Here is a 19,513-nt window from a genome sequence, read left to right on the forward strand (position 1 = left end):
TGAGGTCTCATGTCATCCTCACAGTCTTGGGAAATAGTATCATTACTGCTGTTTGGAAGGCAGGAGAAGGGCACATCGGGAGGTGAAGTCAGGGGCCAGATGGTGGTGAAGGCAGGATTGGGAGCCGGGTGCGGTGGAAAGACCCAGGTCCATAGTGTCTGGCGTCACACACCGCAGCCTACAACGTGGTGGGAGCAGATGCGTTTGGAACACAAGGAGGGCTCAGGGCTTGGGAGTTAACGTTAAAGAGGGGGCTGAATGGAAGATGTGGGGCTTAACAGACCTTCAGAAAGGGGTGAGAGCTAGGAAGGGGACAGCGATGGGCAGTGGCCCTCAATGGCTTTATCGTCCTGCACCTTTTGCAGGTCTGCTGGTGATACCAGTAAGTGGTCATTTACTGCCAGTTAGTTGAACCTTTTATTTTGGAGAAGTTTTTTTTTTTCCCCCTCGTTCCTCGACTTCTTTTCGTTTAGGACTAGGAGGTAGTGCTGTGTCTGAGAGAGACTGGAGGTAAGCAGGCCGGAGCCCCAAGCCCAGCTCGTCGGTCCCTCAGCGGTCACAGCAAGTTAAGCACGTCTTGCTGCTATTGTGTTTCTCTTGCTCCTTTACGAACTCCCTTATTTTCACAGCCCCCCAGCAAAGTAGGTGGGGACTGTGACCATACTCGTTTTACAGATGAGCAGACTGAGGTACAGAGCTGTTCAGGAGTAGCCTGCCCAAGGTCCCAGAACTTAGAAGATGAAGAACAGGACCCGAAACTGGGTCTAGCTGGTTTCAAAGCCCAGGTTTTTACCCCAGGAGTGTACCGTTCCTGGGTCACCCTAGAGTGAGTTTCCCTGCCCAGGTCCCCAGGCATTTCTCTCCCGTGGCCTCCCTGAGGAGCAACAGGGTGACCGCAGAAAAAGGAGGGAGTTGGGTCCATTGAATGGTTCTGCCTCTGTGACATCAAACAGTCACTATGACCAGTCACTTTATTCTCAGCTGCCTGGCACTTTCTTCCCAGATGCAGAGCTTAGCCCCCCCCCCCCCCCCCCCCCCCCCCGCTGTGTCTCCTGTCTCCCAAGTTGACCTGATTGACTTCGGGTTGGGGTTGTGGGGGAGATGCTGACTCGTGGGGCCCTGCCTTCCTGTGGCTCCCTGGGCTCCCCCCTAAGAGGGGAACAGTTTTTGGACTGGTAAAAGAGTACAGACTCCCTCCTCCCACCCCCATCCAAAGCCCTGCTGCTGCCCTGGGGGGTGTGTAAGTGCTGGGGACTGGGTTGGGGAGACTTGACCCATTCTTTAGAGGGGGAGGGGCAGCGAAGTGGGTAAGAATGACCCATACCTCCTTGGTGGGAAAGGATGGCTCAGCCAGAGGCCTTGTCCACAAGGGCCAGACTCCCGGCCTGTATGGGATTTCTGGGTGCTCTCTGACTACCCTTTTGTGTTCTGGGGACAGGGAGAGGGCTAGAAGCTGATTGAGACAAAAGGCAAACCAGCCCTAGACAGTGTCCTCCTTACCATGGAATCCCTGGTCATCTGTAAATGGGGGGAGGGGATTATACTTGTGTCCAGGAGCTGCCGTAGGCTCTGACAAGTTGTGCTGTCCGCAGAAAGCCCTCAGCCCTGTGCTAGACGCCCCGCGCTTACCCAGTATCACACGGCCAGCAGTAGGGTGGCCATAATGGTGATTGTGAATAACCAAGTGAAAGCACCATGCACGTCGCCATTGTCAGAGTTTTGCAAAATCTTTTTTTTTTTGTAATTTTTAAGTGTTTGTTAAAGTTTATTTTTGAAAGAGAGAGAGAGAGAGAGAGAGAGAGAGAGAGATGGCATGAGCAGCAGAGGGTCAGAGAGAGAGGGAGACCCAGAATTCAAAGACAGCCTCCAGGCTCTGAGCTAGCTGTCAGCACAGAGCCCAATGCGAGGCTTGAACCCATGAACCATGAGATCCTGACCTGAGCCGAAGTCGAACTCTTAACTGAGTGAGCCACCCAGGTGCCTCGAGATTCACAAATTCTAATACTCAGTGCTGGCATGCACCCATGTGGGGAGATGCTCAGCGTCCCGGGAAAGGAGATAGTAGGTGCCTAGTGAACATTACCCGCTGCGATGATCATGATTGCTGTTCTCATCCTGCTTCATTGTGTGACATGTTGGATGTGTGGGCTCCGGTGCTGAGGTAGCATAGCCTGGGCTCTGTGTATTGTCTGCAAGCCAGGGCTGCAGATGCCTTCACCCACTCACTGCATAAACTTCTATAAGCCTCAGTTTTTCCATCTGTCCAATGGGTATATCGTAGTGCCTGCATTCAAGGGCTTTTCTGAAGACAAAGGGAGAGAATGCACAAAACCCATCCAGGGCAGTTAGGTGACAGCCGGGAAGTGTGAGACTGCAGTCAAAGTGTATTGCTTGGCATACTTTTGGCAGGGTCAGCGGGGGCTGGCTGCCAGGTGCCTCTCCACCTCCGAGTGGCGTTTTCCTAGGAGTACGAGAGCTCAGGGTGCACCTGAGGAGCTCAGTCGGTTAAGCGTCTGACTCTGGTTCCAGCTCAGGTCATGATCTCATGATTTGCAAGGTCAAGCCCTGCTTCGGTCTTTGTGCTGACAGTGCAGAGTCTGCTTGGGATTCTCTCTCTCTCTGCCCCACCCCTGCTTGTGCTCTCTCTTTCAAAATAAAAGAAAAAAGAAATCAAGTTCTGTGACCTTGCAGTGCTTTGGGCCACTCTAGTAATAACTGGGCACCTAACGGGCGGTCGGTGGAAGCCATACAGGAAATCTCTAGCATAGCTGTTACCAGCCTCATCCCCATTTTGCAGATGGTCATCTGAGGCGTGGACACAGGACATGACTTGCCTAAGTCTATACATGGTAGAGCCAGAATTTCAAGCCAGGAAATTTGACTCCCAAGCAGTCTTTAACCACGTCCTTCCCTTCTTGCAGCTTGGGAATTCCAAGGTGAATCTACTGTTCTCAGGGATCCTTACGAGCCATTGGATTTGCTGGGGGTGGGGGGGGGGATTACTCAGGGTCTTAACACTTGAGTTTTCTCCTCTTTCCCAAATGCCATAGAGTGTTCTCTCCGGAGCAGATGAGATAATGTGTCTGAAATGTTTCGAAAACTGGAATGCTGGATCTTAACACAGTGGGTAATACACCACGTAGCAAAGTAAAACTTGGTGGAGTCCCAAAGATGGCTTTTTCCATTTGAATTCATTTGTGCGCTGCTCCTGGGAACAACAGACAGAACCAACTAACAGGCTGTTTGGAAGAGAATGTATTTGGAAGGAGCTGAGCTGGACGGCAGATGCCATGGTTGTTTCACATGTATTCATAGAAAACATAAGGGGCGCCTGGGTGGCTCAGTCGGTTAAGCGTCCAGCTTCGGCTCAGGTCATGATCTCACGGTTCGTGGGTTCAAGCCCCGCATCAGGCTCTGTGCTGGGAGCTAGCTCAGAGCCTGGAGCCTGGAGCCTGCTTCAGATGCTGTGTCTCCCCCTCTCTCTCTTTGCTCCTCCCCCGCTCATGCTCCGTCTCTCCCTCTTTCTCTCAAAAACAAATAAACGTTAAAAAAAATTAAAAAGAAAAAAGAAAACATATGTAACTTTGGTTGCATCTACGTTCACATCCTTAAATGGAACGTGTACGAAACACCCACATTTTGGATCCTCTGTCCCCACATTGAAAGCAGGAGCTCTTCAACTGCAGTGAAGTATTTTATTTTCTTCCTCTCAGCTGCAATTAGTATTAATTGTGAGTGAATTGCTCTGGCGTTACGCACAGCTACTTTTGAAAATGCTTATCCCATTCCACTTGAGAAACACGCTATTTTAGCACATGCCGACCAAGCCAAACGATACTTGCTGCACTAATTAGGCCTCAGAATGCACCTTGCACACACAGCCCGACACAAGAGGCTCAGCAGCAATGGTGACAGCTGTCCCTCGGGGACTAATAGATGTGAAGTTGGTGACAAAATAGAAAATCTATTTTGCTTGGGTGGCGCAGTCTGTTAAGCGTCCGACTGTGTTTTTAAATTTTTTTTCATGTTTATTTTTGAGTGTGAGCTGGGGAGGGGCAGAGAAGCTGAAACAAGCTTCAGGCTCTGAGCTGTCAGCACAGAGCTGGACACTGGGCTCGAACCCATGAACGGTGACATCATGACCTGAACTGAAGTTGGATGCTTAACAGACTGAGCCACCCAGGCGCCCTGAGCGTCTGACTCTTGATCTCAGTTCGGGTCATGATCTCGTGGTTTGTGAGTTCTAGCCCCACATCGGGATGTGTGCTGACAGTGCAGAGCCTGCTTGGGATTCTCTCTCCGTCTCTCTCTGCCTCTCCCCCGCTCATGTCCTCTCTGTCCCTCAAAATAAATAAATAAACATTAAAAATTTAAAAAATCTGTATTGAAAGAAATATTGGGAGTTTTATTTTTTTTAAATTTTAAATGTTTAATTTATTTTTGAGAGAGACAGCACAAGCAGGAGAGGCTCAGAGCGAGAGGGAGACACAGAATCCGAAGCAGGCTCCAGGCTCTGAGCTAGCTGTCAGCACAGAGCCCGATGCGGGGCTCGAACCCACAAATCGTGAGATCATGACCTGAGCCGAAGTCGGACGCTTAACTGACTGAGCCACCCAGGCGCCCTGTATTGGGAGTCTTAGAAACTGTACGGAAAGAAATGCTGTCTATTTTCAGGTTCCTGGATACAACCCTGTGTTTGATGTCAACATTCTATGCTAAATACACTATGAGGAAGCATTAGCCACGCAACTATATGTATGGACTTACACAAAAACGTCTAATGGAAGTAACTTTTTCCCCCAGGGAATTTTCTCAGTGACGAATCCACATCCTGAAATTTTTCTGGTTGCGAGAATTGAAAAGGTACTCCAGGGAAACATCACGCACTGTGCGGAACCCTACATCAAAAATTCCGACCCGGCAAAGGTATTTATAAAGATCGTTTGCGAACATTTCAGCATCATGTAAAATTTGCCTTTTACTGGTATTTTTAACGGTATTGTTAATGAACCCTCACAAAAACCTTATGCTCTCAGTACATGGTGTGTTCTGAAAATACCGTGTGCAATGGGAGTACACATGCTAAGCTTGACCATGACTTCTTTCCCTTTTCATTTTTGTTCTCTTTACATGACAGTCTGATTTCTGGTTGCGTATCAAAATAAGAGCTTTAGGTGGCATCTGTTCATTGACACCATATCCTTGACGATAGCGGTTCTTTATTTCCAACCCTCACTTAACAGCCCTGGGATGTCAGAGCTGGGAAATCCAGCCCACCGGTTCCCAAACGCTGGTCTGCACTGAAATTTCCTCCTGTCCCTGAAAAGAAAAGAAAGACAGGAGAAGGAGTTCAGCGTAGGAAGCAAAATGCATTCAATTCGAGGGGCTGCTCTTTATTCTGAGATTTTTTTGTTGTTGTTCTGCCTACGTTTGAAACATTACGCCGATGAGTCTTTTCGTGAAATGTTGGCATATTAAATGGTAGCGATTGTTTTTACTGTTGGATGTCTTCTGATGGCAGCACTAAAAGTCAGCAAGCCATGTAATCATCCAAATTTCTGGATCACAAAATCCCTACTTTGGCAATCTGCGATGTGGTCTTTTCCCTTGTTTTATAAATGAGAAACCTGAGGCCCAGAGAGGGGAAGCATTCATAGCACAGCTCATTAGCTGTGCTAATTTGTGTGTGTGCGTGTGGGGGGGACGTCTCCCAGATACAGATAAAGCCCTGCTAGCGTTCTGCATCCCCAGGGGTAAGCATCCAGCTGGCATTTCACAGCCTGTTGAGACTCCATGGGCCGGTAATCTTTTGTGATCTCCTAGTGCCTGCCAACAGCAGCTCCTTGCCTAACTAAATGAAGTGCAGAATTGCATCGACTCTTGGTCACTGGGCTTTTATCTTGGGAGTAGAAAGGTCAACCGTATGGAGAACAAACTTGTCCCAAGAATAATAAATGTATGGCTGCTCGTGTGTGAAAGGAAATGCACACTAGACCTGCTCAGAATGTCCCCAGTACAGGTCTTTGGTACAAAATGTGCCCTCCATCTGTTTGCATCCAACTTCTGGTATCCCGATGAAGGCTCCATTAGCGGGGAAACATAAACCTTTTAAGAAAATGCTGGTCTTGGAAGGTGGGTAGCGTTATCATGTGCGTTGGGTTTTATTTGTAGCTCTTTGGCTGGACTTTGATGTTTTACACCCATAAGTGGGGGGAGGGGGAGGATGTCCTTTTCGTGGCGAGTCTCGGGTAGTTGGAACAAATATGAGCGTGTCTTCTTGTTTCTGACCTTAGACGGCCCAGAAGGTGCACAAGACAGCAAAGCAGGTGTGTAGCCGCCTTGGACAGTACAGAATGCCCTTCGCTTGGGCTGCCAGGTTTGTGCACATATAATCCTGACCTTTCTGTTCGCTCTGCTATGTAAAATTCATGGTTGTGGTCCTGGCTGGCAGCATTAGCAGCTGGTCTCTGCCAAGCCTGTTCTGTCTGGGGATGCTCACAATGTGTCTTCGTCCATCAGGGGCTGCTCTAACAAATTCCTGGAGATGGACAGTAGGCTTCAACGACAACACATGTCTATCTCATGGTCCTTGAGGCTGGGAGTCTGAGATTAGGGGGCCTGCACGGCCGGGTTCTGGTGAGAAGCCTCTTACAGATTGTGGACGGCTGACTTCTTCACCTTGCTGTAGTGGAAAGGAAGTGAGCTTGCTGTCTGGCCTTTTCTATAGCCGCTAATCCCATTGCCAGGGCTCTGCCCTTCTGACCTCATCACCTGCTCCTAAAACCCATCACCCCGGGCTTTTGGTTTCACCATGGGGACTTGCGCAGGAGGGCAAAGACATGAAATCCCTAACGGAATGGTATATGAGAATTCTTTCTCTTAAAATGCACTGCGCATTCAAGACCCTTTCATTTCTTCATATGTCATGCCTCAGGGAAATTTTCTTTGGCTGGGGTTACTGAGCCGACTGGCCCCACTTAATGTTATTGCATTTCAAAGCAGAGCTTATTTGCTAAACTAAGGGAATTTTGTGCCCCAGAAAACCAGTGCTTGTAGGGAATTATGTACGGTGTGGCCACTATTTCACAGTTGGCTAGGTTTAGGCTTTGAAAAAGCTATCCTAGGATGTTTCTGGAAAACGTACTAAAAATCAGAAGGCAAGAGAACGCGGCTGTAAAGTGCAAGTGTGTGATTAATTAATAGGCTTGCTTTTCTAGCCCTTCGTGGGCAGTGCATCTAGAAGCATGTTCTCTGTCTCTTCTGTCGTACGGGAGGTTACATGGGTTCCCCCCCCCCACATCTTCCCCACTGTCTACGTACAGTGATGACTTCAGATGCATTTCTGGCTTATCCCCCCTTTGAAATACAAGTTCACTGGCTTGTTTGTGGTACAGCCTGGTCAGCTCCCTGGAACTTTTGGGCGTAAGGAAAGGCCCGTGTTCGGGATAATTCACTCTGTTATGTTCAGTGGGTATTGGGAAGTATCAGAAGGGGAGGAGCATCTAAGTTAGTTAACTCTTCTGTCACTACAATCGTTTCATTTTGGGGAACGTTTCAAAATGTTTTGTGTGTTGGTAGATGAAAAGGCACATTGTCCTTGTTCTGCAGACTGGTTAAGAAAATGATAGCCAAGGTTAGGTGAATGGCAAAGGGGAGGAGACGTTGCTGGGCTCTTTAGGCATTGTAGCAGTGAAGTATGGCTTGCAAGCCTGCACGTCCTTAGTGGAGACGTCAGTCGCTGCTCTTGTTAGTATTTATAGACCACAAGGCAATGGTCTAAGTGCTTAGTGTGCACCTGCCTAGGAGGTGAGGACTATGATATGCAGGCATAGCACTAAAAAAAAAAATCCTGGGTGGCTCAGTCAGTTAAGCATCCGATTTCGACTCAGGTCATGATCTCGAGGTTCCTAAGTTCAAGGCCTGTGTTGCATTCTGTGTTCACAGCTCAGAACCTGGAACCTGCTTCGGATTCTGTGTCTCCCTCTGTCTCTGCCCCTCCCTGGCTCATGCTCTGTCTCTCTCTCAAAAATGAATAAGGACTTAAAAAAAATTACAAACCTATCCATGTCCAGCTTCACATAGCATATAGCAGAGCGGGGCTCAGCCCCCGTGGCCCCTGACCTCAGCCCACTCCGGCCCACTGTATGGGCTCTAGTAGCTGTTTGAGGCCAGTTTGTCAGTAGAAAAATTAATTTAAAAGTCTTCAAAGTTAGAAGCTCTAATCCCCAGTTCTGATGAGGAATGGCCCTCTTTTTTCCTTCTGGAATTGTTTTGGGTGGCGGCGGCAGCAAAAACTCCCTCTAAAGGCTTGCCTGGGATATTTTAATGATCTATGGTAAACCCCTGTTTGCTGAAAATAAAGGACTTCTGCTTAGAAGTAGGAGCAGTGGTTAAATGCCTAGGACCTCATCTTCAGACGCTCTGCCCAAGGGAATTACGTGTCTGGTTAGAGCTGTCTCCGTCGGGCTGGGTGTTCATACGTTACTTTTCATTACTTTTTTTAATTTTTAAAAAATGTTTTTATTTATTTTTGAGAGAGATAGCATGAGCAGGGGAGGGGCAGAGTGAGACAGAGACACAGAATCCGAAGCAGGTTCCAGGCTCTCGAGCTGTCAGCACAGAGACTGATGCGGGTCTCGAACACGTGACAGGCAAGATGATGACCTGGGCCTACGTCAGACGCTCAACTGACTGAGCCACCCAGATGTCCCCTAATTACTTTTCATTTTAGCAGTAAGTAGCTGCTTACAAATGGGAGAAGTGGAAGAGGTAGGGAATAATCCAAATTCATATCAGAAACTCTGCATATATTTTGTAAGCTTCAGATAAACAGACCTTAAAGATCTAGTTTTTAAAAAAATGTTTACTTTGAGAGCAAGAATGTGAGCCAGTGGGGCAGGGAGTGAGGAGCAGATAGAGAGGGAGACAGAATCCCAGGCAGGCTCCAGGCTGAGTTGTCAGCACAGAACCTGATGAGGGGCTTGAACTCACTCATGAACCAGGAGATCATGACCTCACCTGAAATCAAGGGTCGGATGCCTAACTGGGGCTCCCCAAAGATCGAATTTGATGGTCACCAATTTTGAGATACGCTTTACCTTTGATTCCAACTCATGCATTTTATACATCCGACTTTGATGACTTTTTTTTAATTTTAATTTTTTATTTTTTTTGCCATTTGCTATTTCTTTTTTTTAATAGTTTATTGTCAAATTGGTTTCCATATAACACCCTGATGACTTTTCACAAATGGTTACAGTCTTGTAACTACCGCTCCAACCAGGACCTCGAACATGTCCGTGAACACACCACTGAGTATCCATTCGCTCGTGGGGGACTGTCTGGGGCGTTGCCTTTCGGGGCTATAACAAATGCATCTGCTCTGAACGTTTCCGTACCATATGGAAATATAGGTGTGTGCTCACCATCATGAGAAATGGCCAGGCGAGTTTCCATTGTGTGTACCTACCAGCAGTGGATTTGTCTTAACTTATCAGTACTTCAGAATTAAAAACCAAAACTTCTTTTGCTGTTTTAGACCCATTTTCAAAGATACTCAAGGTTCTCTGGATCTGGATGGGAGATTTTCTCCTTTGTATAAGCAAGACAGTAGCAAGCTTTCAAATGAAGACATCCTCAAGTTGCTCTCAGAGTACAAGAAGTAAGTGTGTCAGTGCTGTAAAGCAATACAACAGGGGGATTCTAATTTCTTAAAGTGGGAAATGTGAGTCATAGATGGGAGAGATGGAAGGCTTTGGAGCATTTCTGCGTTTGGAAGGCATTTGGAAGTTTGCGTATAGCATACCTGGCGCATTCAGTAATCATACATGTTAAGTATAAAATATTCTTATTTTACACCTAGGCCAGAGAAGACCAAATTGCAGATAATACCTGGGCAGCTAAATGTCACAGTGGAATGTGTTCCTGTGGATTTATCAAGTAAGAATCCAGGTTTTTTGTCTTTTCAATGTATTTTTTTTTTTAGATTTTTTTTATGTTTTATTTTTTTGAGAGAGAGAGAGAGAGCGTGAAAAGGGGAGGATCAGAGAGAGAGGGAGACACAGAATCTGAAGACAGGCTCCAGGCTCTGAGCTGTCAGCACAGAGCCCGATGTGGGGCTTGAACCCACAAACCACCAGATCGTGACCTGAGCTGAAGCCGGACACTCAACGGACTGACCCACCCAGGTGCCCCTTTTCGATATATTTCTTGAAGTTCACATGGTGGATGAAGTCCCTAGGGCTATTGTAAGAAAATATTACAAACTGGGTGGCTTAAGGTGACAGATTTATTCTCTCTGGATTCTGAAGGCTAGGAGTCAAAGTCCAGGCATCAGGAAGGCTGTGTTCCCCCCTGAATGCTCTAAGGAAGAATCACCAGTCATGGGAATGAGGACATGGCCTAATTCACTCGGCCCTCATCTCTACCAATCTCTGCAGAGATCCTATTTCCGAATAAAGTCACATTCTGGTGTTCCGGTGGCTGTGGATTTTGGGGGGACCCTAGTCGATCCAGTACATAGAGTGGATAGTGACAAATTCAGAACAGTATGGAGTTGATTGTATCAGATGTGGCTTCGTATAAAATGATAATGTTGTGAGTATTCCCTTGTCAGTTTCTGCTGCTTTTTGCCTTGGATAAGTCTCGTCGACTCAGGGATCCAAAAGGAGTTTCTTTTCCTCTCTAACGCCAGCAATTTCAGGTCTCAGGAGAAACATGGACAGAAGACAGGAAATGCACGTTGGAAGATATAAAACGGAGTGGCTAATGAGAACTTGAAAAATGTTCAGGTCTTAGCAATGATGCCACTAAGCAAATTAAGAGCAAGATGCTTTTGCTCCTCTGTCAAACGTGTGAAAATGTTTAACGTGAAACTGTCTAACGCAGGCACTGTCACCTGCGCTGAGTAGGAATTTGGCAGTCGACATTCACAGATGTCGGTAACTAACGCATTTCGATTCTGAGATGCTATCTATCCATTCATTCACTGAAGAAGCATTTATTAAGTAAGCATTTATTGCATACCTACAAGGTGCTTTGCAATTATGGGGATTAAAGTCTACAAGGAGTGACTGACATTAAATAAGAAAACAAGTGAGCCATTTGAATCTGTGATTGGGGTGGACTGCTTTAAAAAGGCTGGCCAATGGGGGCCTTTCTTCAGCTCCAGAACGGAAGAGCGAGAAGGAGCCAGTGTCTGGTGGTGGGGTGGGGACTGTATGTACCCGACTGAGGGCGTTACATACAGAAAGACCGTGAGGTGGAAGCCAGCTTGGTTTTTTGAGCAGAAAGGTGGGCAGTGTGGCGCTTGTGTGGTGTGTGAGAAGATCAGTGAAGATGGGAATGAAATAAGAAAAGTGAGGCAGGGAATCGTATGGACCACAGCCACTCTTTACAGGGTTGGCTTTTATTCCAAGCATAATGAGAGGTCACCAGAGGATCATCAGTAGGGAAGGGACATCCAGCTTACACTCTAAAACATCTCTGAGTTTAGTGGATTATGTTTTCCTAAAGAAATCATTTGAAACATAGACAGGAGATTGTGCACAAAGGTGTTCTTTTCCATGCTGTTTATATTGGAGGGAAACTGGAAACAACCTAAAGAGTCCAACGCCGTCAGTGTGGTTAAGGCAGTTAAGGCCCACCTACACCGGGAAACTTTAGGCAGCCCTGAGAAATGATGTTTCTAAAGAGTGCACAGGATAAAACAGTATGTAAAATGCCAAAAATATCCCAGGATAAAGTCCTGTATATACAGATCTAGTAGGATTTTTTTGTATTGTTATATTTTGTATTATTATATGGAACACATATGGAAAGGAGACCAGAAGAAAATATGCCAAAATACAAACAGTAGTTATCTCGGGATAGGAGGGCCATCACTTGTTTCTGTGTGCCTTTCTTCTGTGTCCGCAGAGAGTCTGTTGTAAGTATCGCGATAATAATTGGAGGAAACCACACACAACAGAAAATACTGTGTCATCAGGTATGACTTCCTAGGCCTCCCTGCTCTGTCAGGATCACTTGTAGCAAGGACAAGCCATCGTAGGGCTCCGTCCGTATATGAATCCCCTCTATTCTGAGGGCTACTTCACATTTTTTTAAATGTTTGTTTATTTTTGAGAGAGAGAGAGAGAGAGAGAGAGAGAGAGAGAGAGAGAGAGACAGAGCACGAGTAAAGGACGATCAGAGAGAGAGAGAGAGACACAGAATCAGAAGCAGGCTCTGGCCTCTGAGCTGTCAGCACAGAGCCCAGCGTGGGGCTCGATCTCATGATCCGTGAGATCACGACCTGTGCTCAAGTTGGACGCCTGACCGATTGAGCCACCAAGGTACCCCGTGATGACTTCTTCAATAACCCAGGCTGGCGCCCTTTTCTGAGTGTTTGTGTTTTTCACCTTTGGGAGTATTGAACTTATCATGGGTAACACATCCTAAGATCTGTTGTTTCCAAAGGCCTTCATTATTTCTTGGGTAAAAATTGCACCTGCCCCAAGTCTTTCAGAGTGACTATCCATGAGCTAATTGGAGGCATACATTCACTGTTAGTTCCCTGATACCAGTAAAAATTTGCAGTGAAAGCTAAATTGCAGCCACAGGAGGAAAAATGTAATGGATTTCTTTGCTGAGTTTAAATTTGTCAAAATTATGATGTGTTATATTTGGCAAATCACTCCACATTGAGAAGGAACTAGCAATCTGTGTCTGGTTGGGACAGTTCCACTCAAATGAGACCCAGGGTTTGCCATCTTGTCCTTCTGGGTTCTTAAAGCGGTTGTAGGACTTTGGTCAGTCGCTCAGAATTCTGTTAAATCACTCTTTATGAACACAGTCCACGTGCATTTTTATCAGTGTGGCAGTATGTTCGTCACTGCTCAGTTGTTTTCTCTTTGCCTGTTTTTTTTTTTTCTGATATAGATTGTATAACTTCTTCATATGTGCCCTTGAAGCCTTTTGAAAAGAATTGTCAAAATATTACCGTGGAGGTCGAAGAGTTTGTTCCAGAAATGACAAAATATTGTTATCCATTTACTATTTACAAAAACCATCTGTATGTCTACCCCTTGCAATTAAAATACGATAGCCAGAAGACATTTGCCAAGGTAAAACCACGTGAACTATACATTTTGGGGTATAAGATGTTATGTTCAATTCGCCAGTTCCAAGACTCATTTCGAATGGTTAATTCTTTTTAGGCGAGGAACATCGCAGTCTGTGTGGAATTCCGGGATTCAGATGAAAGTGATGCCCGTGCTCTAAAGGTTTGTTCATGACCTTGATAAGCGTGCACTTTTAGGAAAGATAAAGACCGTGGCACTTGGTGGTGTCCTAGGCTAAGTTTAATTCGTTTAAGCGCCATAAAGAAAATGTACGAAAGTGACAATGGTAGTATTGCTTTTTATGCCCTTACACCTTAACTGCAGGGTTAAATATTAAAAAATAACGAAATGAGGTAGGAGCATGGGTAGCTTTAAAAAATGGGGTAAGCATCACATATCCAATTTTTGCCTTTACTCTGCTTTGATTTTGCATGGCTTTGATGTGCAATCACAAGGTCATTTTCTCCTATGACCTGACAGCTTATACTGGTATCATCAGGGGACTGTAAACTCCTTTCTCCTTGAAACCTGAACAGGCTCTGAGCAAACAGAAGCACAGCATGACTGCTTTGATCTGAGATAGGACTTCTCTGCTGTGACATGACAGGCCAAATGGTGCCTCCAAACTTGCATTAGCGGCGTAGGAAGAGCAGAATCTCCGTATTATCTGATAGAGCAATCCTCAAATACCTATCCCTTTACATTTTCGCTCTTTAGCACATTAATCAGAGGCCTCAGAGAGAAGTCCGAGAACATCTCGCCGTCACAAATTGTTTTTCTGGCTCCCCGCTTCTCTAGCTTGAGCCTAAATCAGACAGATGGATGGCTAAGTCTTCCACTCAAACCTCCTGGGGAAGGAGGCTGGGGGCCCCTGACTAAGTCATTGAATGTATAGAAACCCCTACCTTTGAAAAGAGATGTTTTTTGTTCTTGTGTGTGTGTGTGTGTGTGTGTGTGTGTGTTTGTCCCTCCCCGCCCCCCCAGGAAACCTAAGTTAAGAATTAGTTGGCTCATATTAGGTGCGTTGTCCCTGATTCTCCCTTCACTGCAGATGAGAATAACTAATCGTTTTCTCTGCCATGCAATCTCCCGTTTGTATATTTCAAGATTCTGACGTTACCTCTCAGCAGTTCTTGCAAATTGCCTTCAGAACTGTGTTTAGAGGCGAATTGTCGATCTTTTCACATGGAGTCTTCATTTCATTTCGTAGCTAGCCTAGAGGCTGGCTCTGAAAGTGACAGGGTGAAGCAATTAGTCCCTTGGCATGCTGACTCTGTATTTATCCTTGAGCTTATTAGACCCTATGGAAGTGAAAAAACCCCATCAGCAATGAAATTGGATCTTTTCATGGAACTATAGCAAGCCTTGCATTTATTTTATTGGTATAACAGAAAGCTGATGACTTTTCAAAGGTGGCTCGTAAAGTGAGAGAACAGTGAACTTGTCTGTAGCCTAATGGACGTTCAAGTTTTAATTCCTTTAGGCTATGAATGTGTCTGCTGGTTGTGTGTGTGTGTGTGTGTGTGTGTGTGTGTGTGTGTGTGTATTAATCCCTCACCTGGCCCACCACACAAGGAACATTCAGGAAATATTGCTAACTGGGGCTGGGGGAGCCTTTTCAGTTAAGAGATGCAAGTAGCATCAGAGACATAAACTTTCCAGATCCGGTTTCAGAGTGTTTCCTTTCCAAGTGATTAGCCATGTTTGACTCCTTGCTGTCAATGAACTTGGAAGTGCATTTCTTTGATAACTGGAAACCCGGCACTATCCATGCAGCCAAGTTAGGCAATGTCTGGGGGTGGTCGCTGGAGTGCGGGTAAATGATCCGGAGTTTACAAGTTCACAGTGAGAGCTGAGGGGGCTTGGCCGTGGCCTTATGCTCACAGATGACTCTGCCGGCATGTGGTTCCATTGCAGTGTGTGTAAAGACCTTTTCACTGAGATCAGTGACTCAGTTTCCTTCTTTTGCAGTGTATTTATGGGAAACCCGCCGGGTCTGTCTTTACCACAAATGCTTATGCTGTGGTCTCACATCACAACCAAAACCCAGAGTTCTATGATGAGGTAAGAATGCATTTTTTTCTGATGTTTATAAAACAGAGTGGTGGTTCTTTTTTTTTTTTTTCCTTCCTTTCCATCATTTTATCTGCCCTTGGAATCCCTTGTCCCATGAAAATAGAAAATGTCACACCAAGATGAAGGGCCCCCCGTGCCTGCTCGGTGCCCTTTGATGACAGGAGAAGATTTGCTCACAAATTGGAGGGGCTCTGGCACAAGGTAACACTGTAACCACAAGGTAACAAACGCGTGACCAGAGCTAGGATTCTAGCCCTAGCTTTGACAACTGGCTCCATGACCTTGAACAAGTCACTTTCGCTTTCTGAGTCTCCATTTCCTCAACTGTACAGTAAGAAATTCTGGGGCCCCTGGGTGGCTCAGTCGGTTAAGTGTCTGACTCTTGATCTCAACTCAGGTCATGATCTCACGGTTTGTGAGTTCGAGTCCCGCATCCGGCTCTGCACCGACGGCACAGAGCCTGCTTGGGCTTCTGTCTCTCTGTCTCTCTGCCCTTCCTCTCCCTCAAAATAAATAAATAAACCTAAAAAATCAAATAAATTCAGAACAGATAGCTCTCAAGGACCTTCTGTATTTTTCTTCCTGTGGTTTTGCGTGGGGTTGGGCGTGCAGCCTCTCTGTAAGTGAAAGGCTTTGGGAGACAGCAGCATGTGAGGGCCATCAGAATCCCACCAGCTGCTCTAATGCCTCAGCGCAGTGTAGACAAAGGGGACTGGTATGTCTCCCTGGCTCTGTGCTCCCCACTCGGTCTACCTCTCTGGCCCTGTCTCTGCCTCCCTTTCCCCCTCCACCTCTGCATCTCTGTGTACTTCCCAGAGTCTTGCTTAGTGTCTCTGTCACAGCCTCTTCTAGTCGGTGTGTCCTGGGCTTATCCAGATCTGCAGACTGGATTTGACTCCCACAGGTCTCCACAGACCTGAATATGCAGCCCAGGTGGCGAGCACTGCCGTTTCTGCTCCTTGGGGCTGTTTCTCTGATACTCACCCCTCACTGCTGTTATGATTTGCCCAGGGGGGACGGCGTCACCTTTGTGGGTTAGCCACCCAGGGAGAGAGGATGCCCACATTCATGTGCAACAGACCATTAGATACCCAGATGGCCTGGATGCTGTGAATAGGCTGTGGCGAGATCCACCGACGACAGAAATCAGTTCTAATGCCAGAACCACGCCTTGCGTGAGTGATCATCCGGCCAGATGTCCAGCACCGAGCTGTAGTCAGCGCGAGTCGCTGCAGGAAACTTGATCAGGTAGAAGTAACCCACGTTATTTTTAGGATCCCAGAAAGAAGCAGGCAGTCATTCAGTCTGTGGTGGCCAGGACTTGGAGAGTGAGGGACGTTGCATGTATTTCTGTGCAGGTAAATGCATGTACATCAAGTCAGTTAAGCCTATAGTTTGTTGCTTATAAACTTCCAGGAGGCATTGTAGGTATTTGGTTAGGTCTTGATTGGAAAATCACTCCAGGCTGGGGGTTTGTATTAAAGTCTTCATTTGTTAGGGGTGCCTGGGTGGCCCAGTCGGTGAAGCATCTGACTCCTGACTTTGGCGCAGGACATCATCCCAAGGTCAAGGGATTGAGTCCTACGCTGAGCATGGAGCCTGCTTAAAATGCTGTCTCCCTCTCTGTCTCCCCTCTCCCTCATTCATGCTCTCTCTCTCTCAAAATAGTAATCCTAAGAAAAGAGTATTCATTTTTAGGATTAAATTCATGTGTCAAGGCTGAGCATAGTTATTTCTTTCTTTAAAAATTTATTTATAGGGGCACCTGGGTGGCTGTCGGTTAAGCCTCCGACTTTAACTCAGGTCATGATCTCACGGTTCGTGAGTTCGAGCCCCGTGTCAGGCTCTGTGCTGACAGCTCAGAGCCTGGAGGCTGCTTCAGATTCTGTGTCTCCCTCTCTCTGCCTCTCCCTACTCACACTCTGTCTCTGTCTCTCAAAAATGAATAAACGTTTAAAAAAAATAAAAATAAAAGTTATTTATTTATTTAGAGAGAGACAGTGTGAGTGGGGGAAGGGCAGAGGGAGCAGGAGATAGTGAATCCCAAACAGACTCTGCCCTGTCAGTGCAGAGCCAGATGCAGGGCTCCCGCCAGATCACGACTTGAGCTGAAAGCAAGAGTCTGATGCTCAGCTGACTGAGCCACCCAGATGTCCCTATAAGTCAACTTAATGTTTTGCTTCAAAAGATATTTACGTGAACCATAATTGGTGGATACCATAATATCATCGTGACTTTTTGCACGTTTATTTGCAAAGCTTACTTTTTCACAGAAAGGAGGGCAGCAATTTAGAGAAAAGAAGCCTTTCAAATTCAGTATACATTTTGGATAGATTGTATTCACTGACTCAGCCTGAGTTACATAGTATTCCTGGGCTGTGAGGCTGTGGTTTTGATCCAGTGTTCTAGAAAATTCTGCTGCAAAGTTGAGTCCAGGAGAATCCACTGGCCTCTGCAGCACAAGTAATAAATCAGGCCTCACAGCCCGGGAGAAGACTATTTTCAAATTGAAACTGACTGGAAAAGCCTTGAAAGCATGTTTAAATGGTATCTAGTATTTAATGACTTGGCTTGCCGTTTAGAAAAATATGTCATTGGGAAAGTAATGATGAAACCGAACTAAAGGTCTGACAGTTCAGCTTGACAATTAAAAACAAAACAAAATGCTGTGTGTAATTTTGCTGTCATTGCAGATGAAAATCGAACTTCCCATTCACCTGCATCAAAAGCATCATTTGCTTTTCACGTTTTATCATGTAAGTTGTGAAATTAACACAAAGGGAACGACCAAAAAGCAGGACACAGTTGAAACTCCAGGTGCGTGTACCCTTTAAATGTCTCTTTCTGCGGCTGTTTGAGATGGAATTGTCTAGAATGCAACAGGCCTCTTTTCCTCAAGGCTGCAAACCACTTCTTAAAAAGCACATTTCGGAGTTACAGAGTTCATCGGTGTAAGAAGAATTGTATGTTCATGTGACCATCATTTCTACCACATGTCGCGTCCAAATGCTTGCCTGTGCGCTTGGACTCCTGGAAGTCACGTGCAGTAATACACACAACGTAAAGTCATGCTTCTCATGCAGGGACGTGCATTGCAACAGGCGGTAGGGGTGGTATTTCTTACGTAGAATGGCCCAGCAACTAGAACGTTCCAGTCTGGCTCCCTGAAGGTGGTGACCCCAGAGCTGGGGACAGTTTTGAGCCTGAGGGGAGCCTGGGGGCCACCTGGTTCTAGTGAGAACAGAATAGAGGCCATGATCTGGAATAAAGTCTAGTAGTGAAACCCCAGTCCAGGTCCCATTCGGCAAGGCTGGAGGTAAAGCCGTAGGATGCTTCTTTAGGAGGCCACAGAGGCCCTCCCTGTAAACATGGTGGGTGCCACCCCCACTATCCAAGCTAGCCTGCATCATCCTTAAATCATTCAGGTACTCATTCACTCACCAACGACGTCTACATGCTTATGATGTGCAAGACAGGATTATAGGTCCTGTGGAGAATCAAACCTAGATCTCGTCTTAAGTGGGCATAGGGTCTAGCCAGGGAGGTGAGACCATTGTGGACAACTACAATACAAGATCAAAAGTAGTAGTTAACCGAGGAAATGGTGCCGTGTGATCTCAGAGAATACTGAGTTAGCACTTCAGTTGGTGGAGGGACGAGTGGCCGGGAATCTGAGAGGGCTTCTGGGAGGAGATGGTGTTTGGGTGAGGCCTTCAAAGGGCAGGGTTGAAATTGAGAATGCAGTGATGGCAGGAAGGTCGAGGATTCCAGGATAAAGGAGTATTGAGGGATATGGCCAGGGAACCACATGTACGTTGTTCAATACCACCAAAGCACAGAGTGTTGGGAGGCGAATCACAGGATGTCAGGTTGATAAGGAGGCGTCAGATCATGGAAAGCCTTGAATGCCAGGCTGTGCATTTGGTTGCATTCTGTCATCTATATGGAAATATTGAAGGGTAGTAATAACCAGTAAGAGCTGTTCTGCAGGAGGTCCACTGGGCAGCAAATAATGGCGGAGGGAGTCGGAGCAGGAAAGAAGAAGAAACACCAGCAAGTGGCTACTTCAGAGGTCCATTGGGAAAGGGGGCCACGCTACAGCAGTAGCAGGGGGATGATGAAAAAGCAATTGCAGGAGAAGAGATGTTGGGTCCGGTAAACGGTTGGCTACTAGAGAGATGATTCAAAGTTAGCACTGAGGTTTCAAAATTGGATGGAAGGAATTTCCAAAGTAGCAGGATCACAGGTGGGGATCATAGGTTTTGGGGGGATGTGGAGTTTGAGGAGCCAGCGAGACAGGCAACCACTGTGAAAATATCAGGAATTGTCCCTTATGG

General features: G+C 46.4%; 1 protein-coding gene across 5 annotated transcripts in view; it reads left to right on the plus strand.

Moving 5' to 3' along the window:
* DOCK11 (dedicator of cytokinesis 11) overlaps positions 1 to 19,513 on the plus strand; it is a 203,363-nt gene that overhangs the window by 85,721 nt on the left and 98,129 nt on the right. For all 5 annotated transcript variants that reach the window (XM_029930644.1, XM_029930646.1, XM_029930645.1 and 2 more), the window contains exons 13-20: positions 4,804 to 4,926; positions 6,294 to 6,376; positions 9,539 to 9,661; positions 9,863 to 9,939; positions 12,919 to 13,103; positions 13,197 to 13,262; positions 15,072 to 15,164; positions 17,870 to 17,993. In XM_029930644.1, the coding sequence (XP_029786504.1) occupies positions 4,804 to 4,926; positions 6,294 to 6,376; positions 9,539 to 9,661; positions 9,863 to 9,939; positions 12,919 to 13,103; positions 13,197 to 13,262; positions 15,072 to 15,164; positions 17,870 to 17,993 (874 nt within the window). The remainder of the gene's footprint in view (positions 1 to 4,803; positions 4,927 to 6,293; positions 6,377 to 9,538; positions 9,662 to 9,862; positions 9,940 to 12,918; positions 13,104 to 13,196; positions 13,263 to 15,071; positions 15,165 to 17,869; positions 17,994 to 19,513) is intronic.

Source organism: Suricata suricatta, chromosome X (assembly GCF_006229205.1).
Source record: "Suricata suricatta isolate VVHF042 chromosome X, meerkat_22Aug2017_6uvM2_HiC, whole genome shotgun sequence".
Lineage (NCBI taxonomy): Eukaryota > Metazoa > Chordata > Mammalia > Carnivora > Herpestidae > Suricata > Suricata suricatta.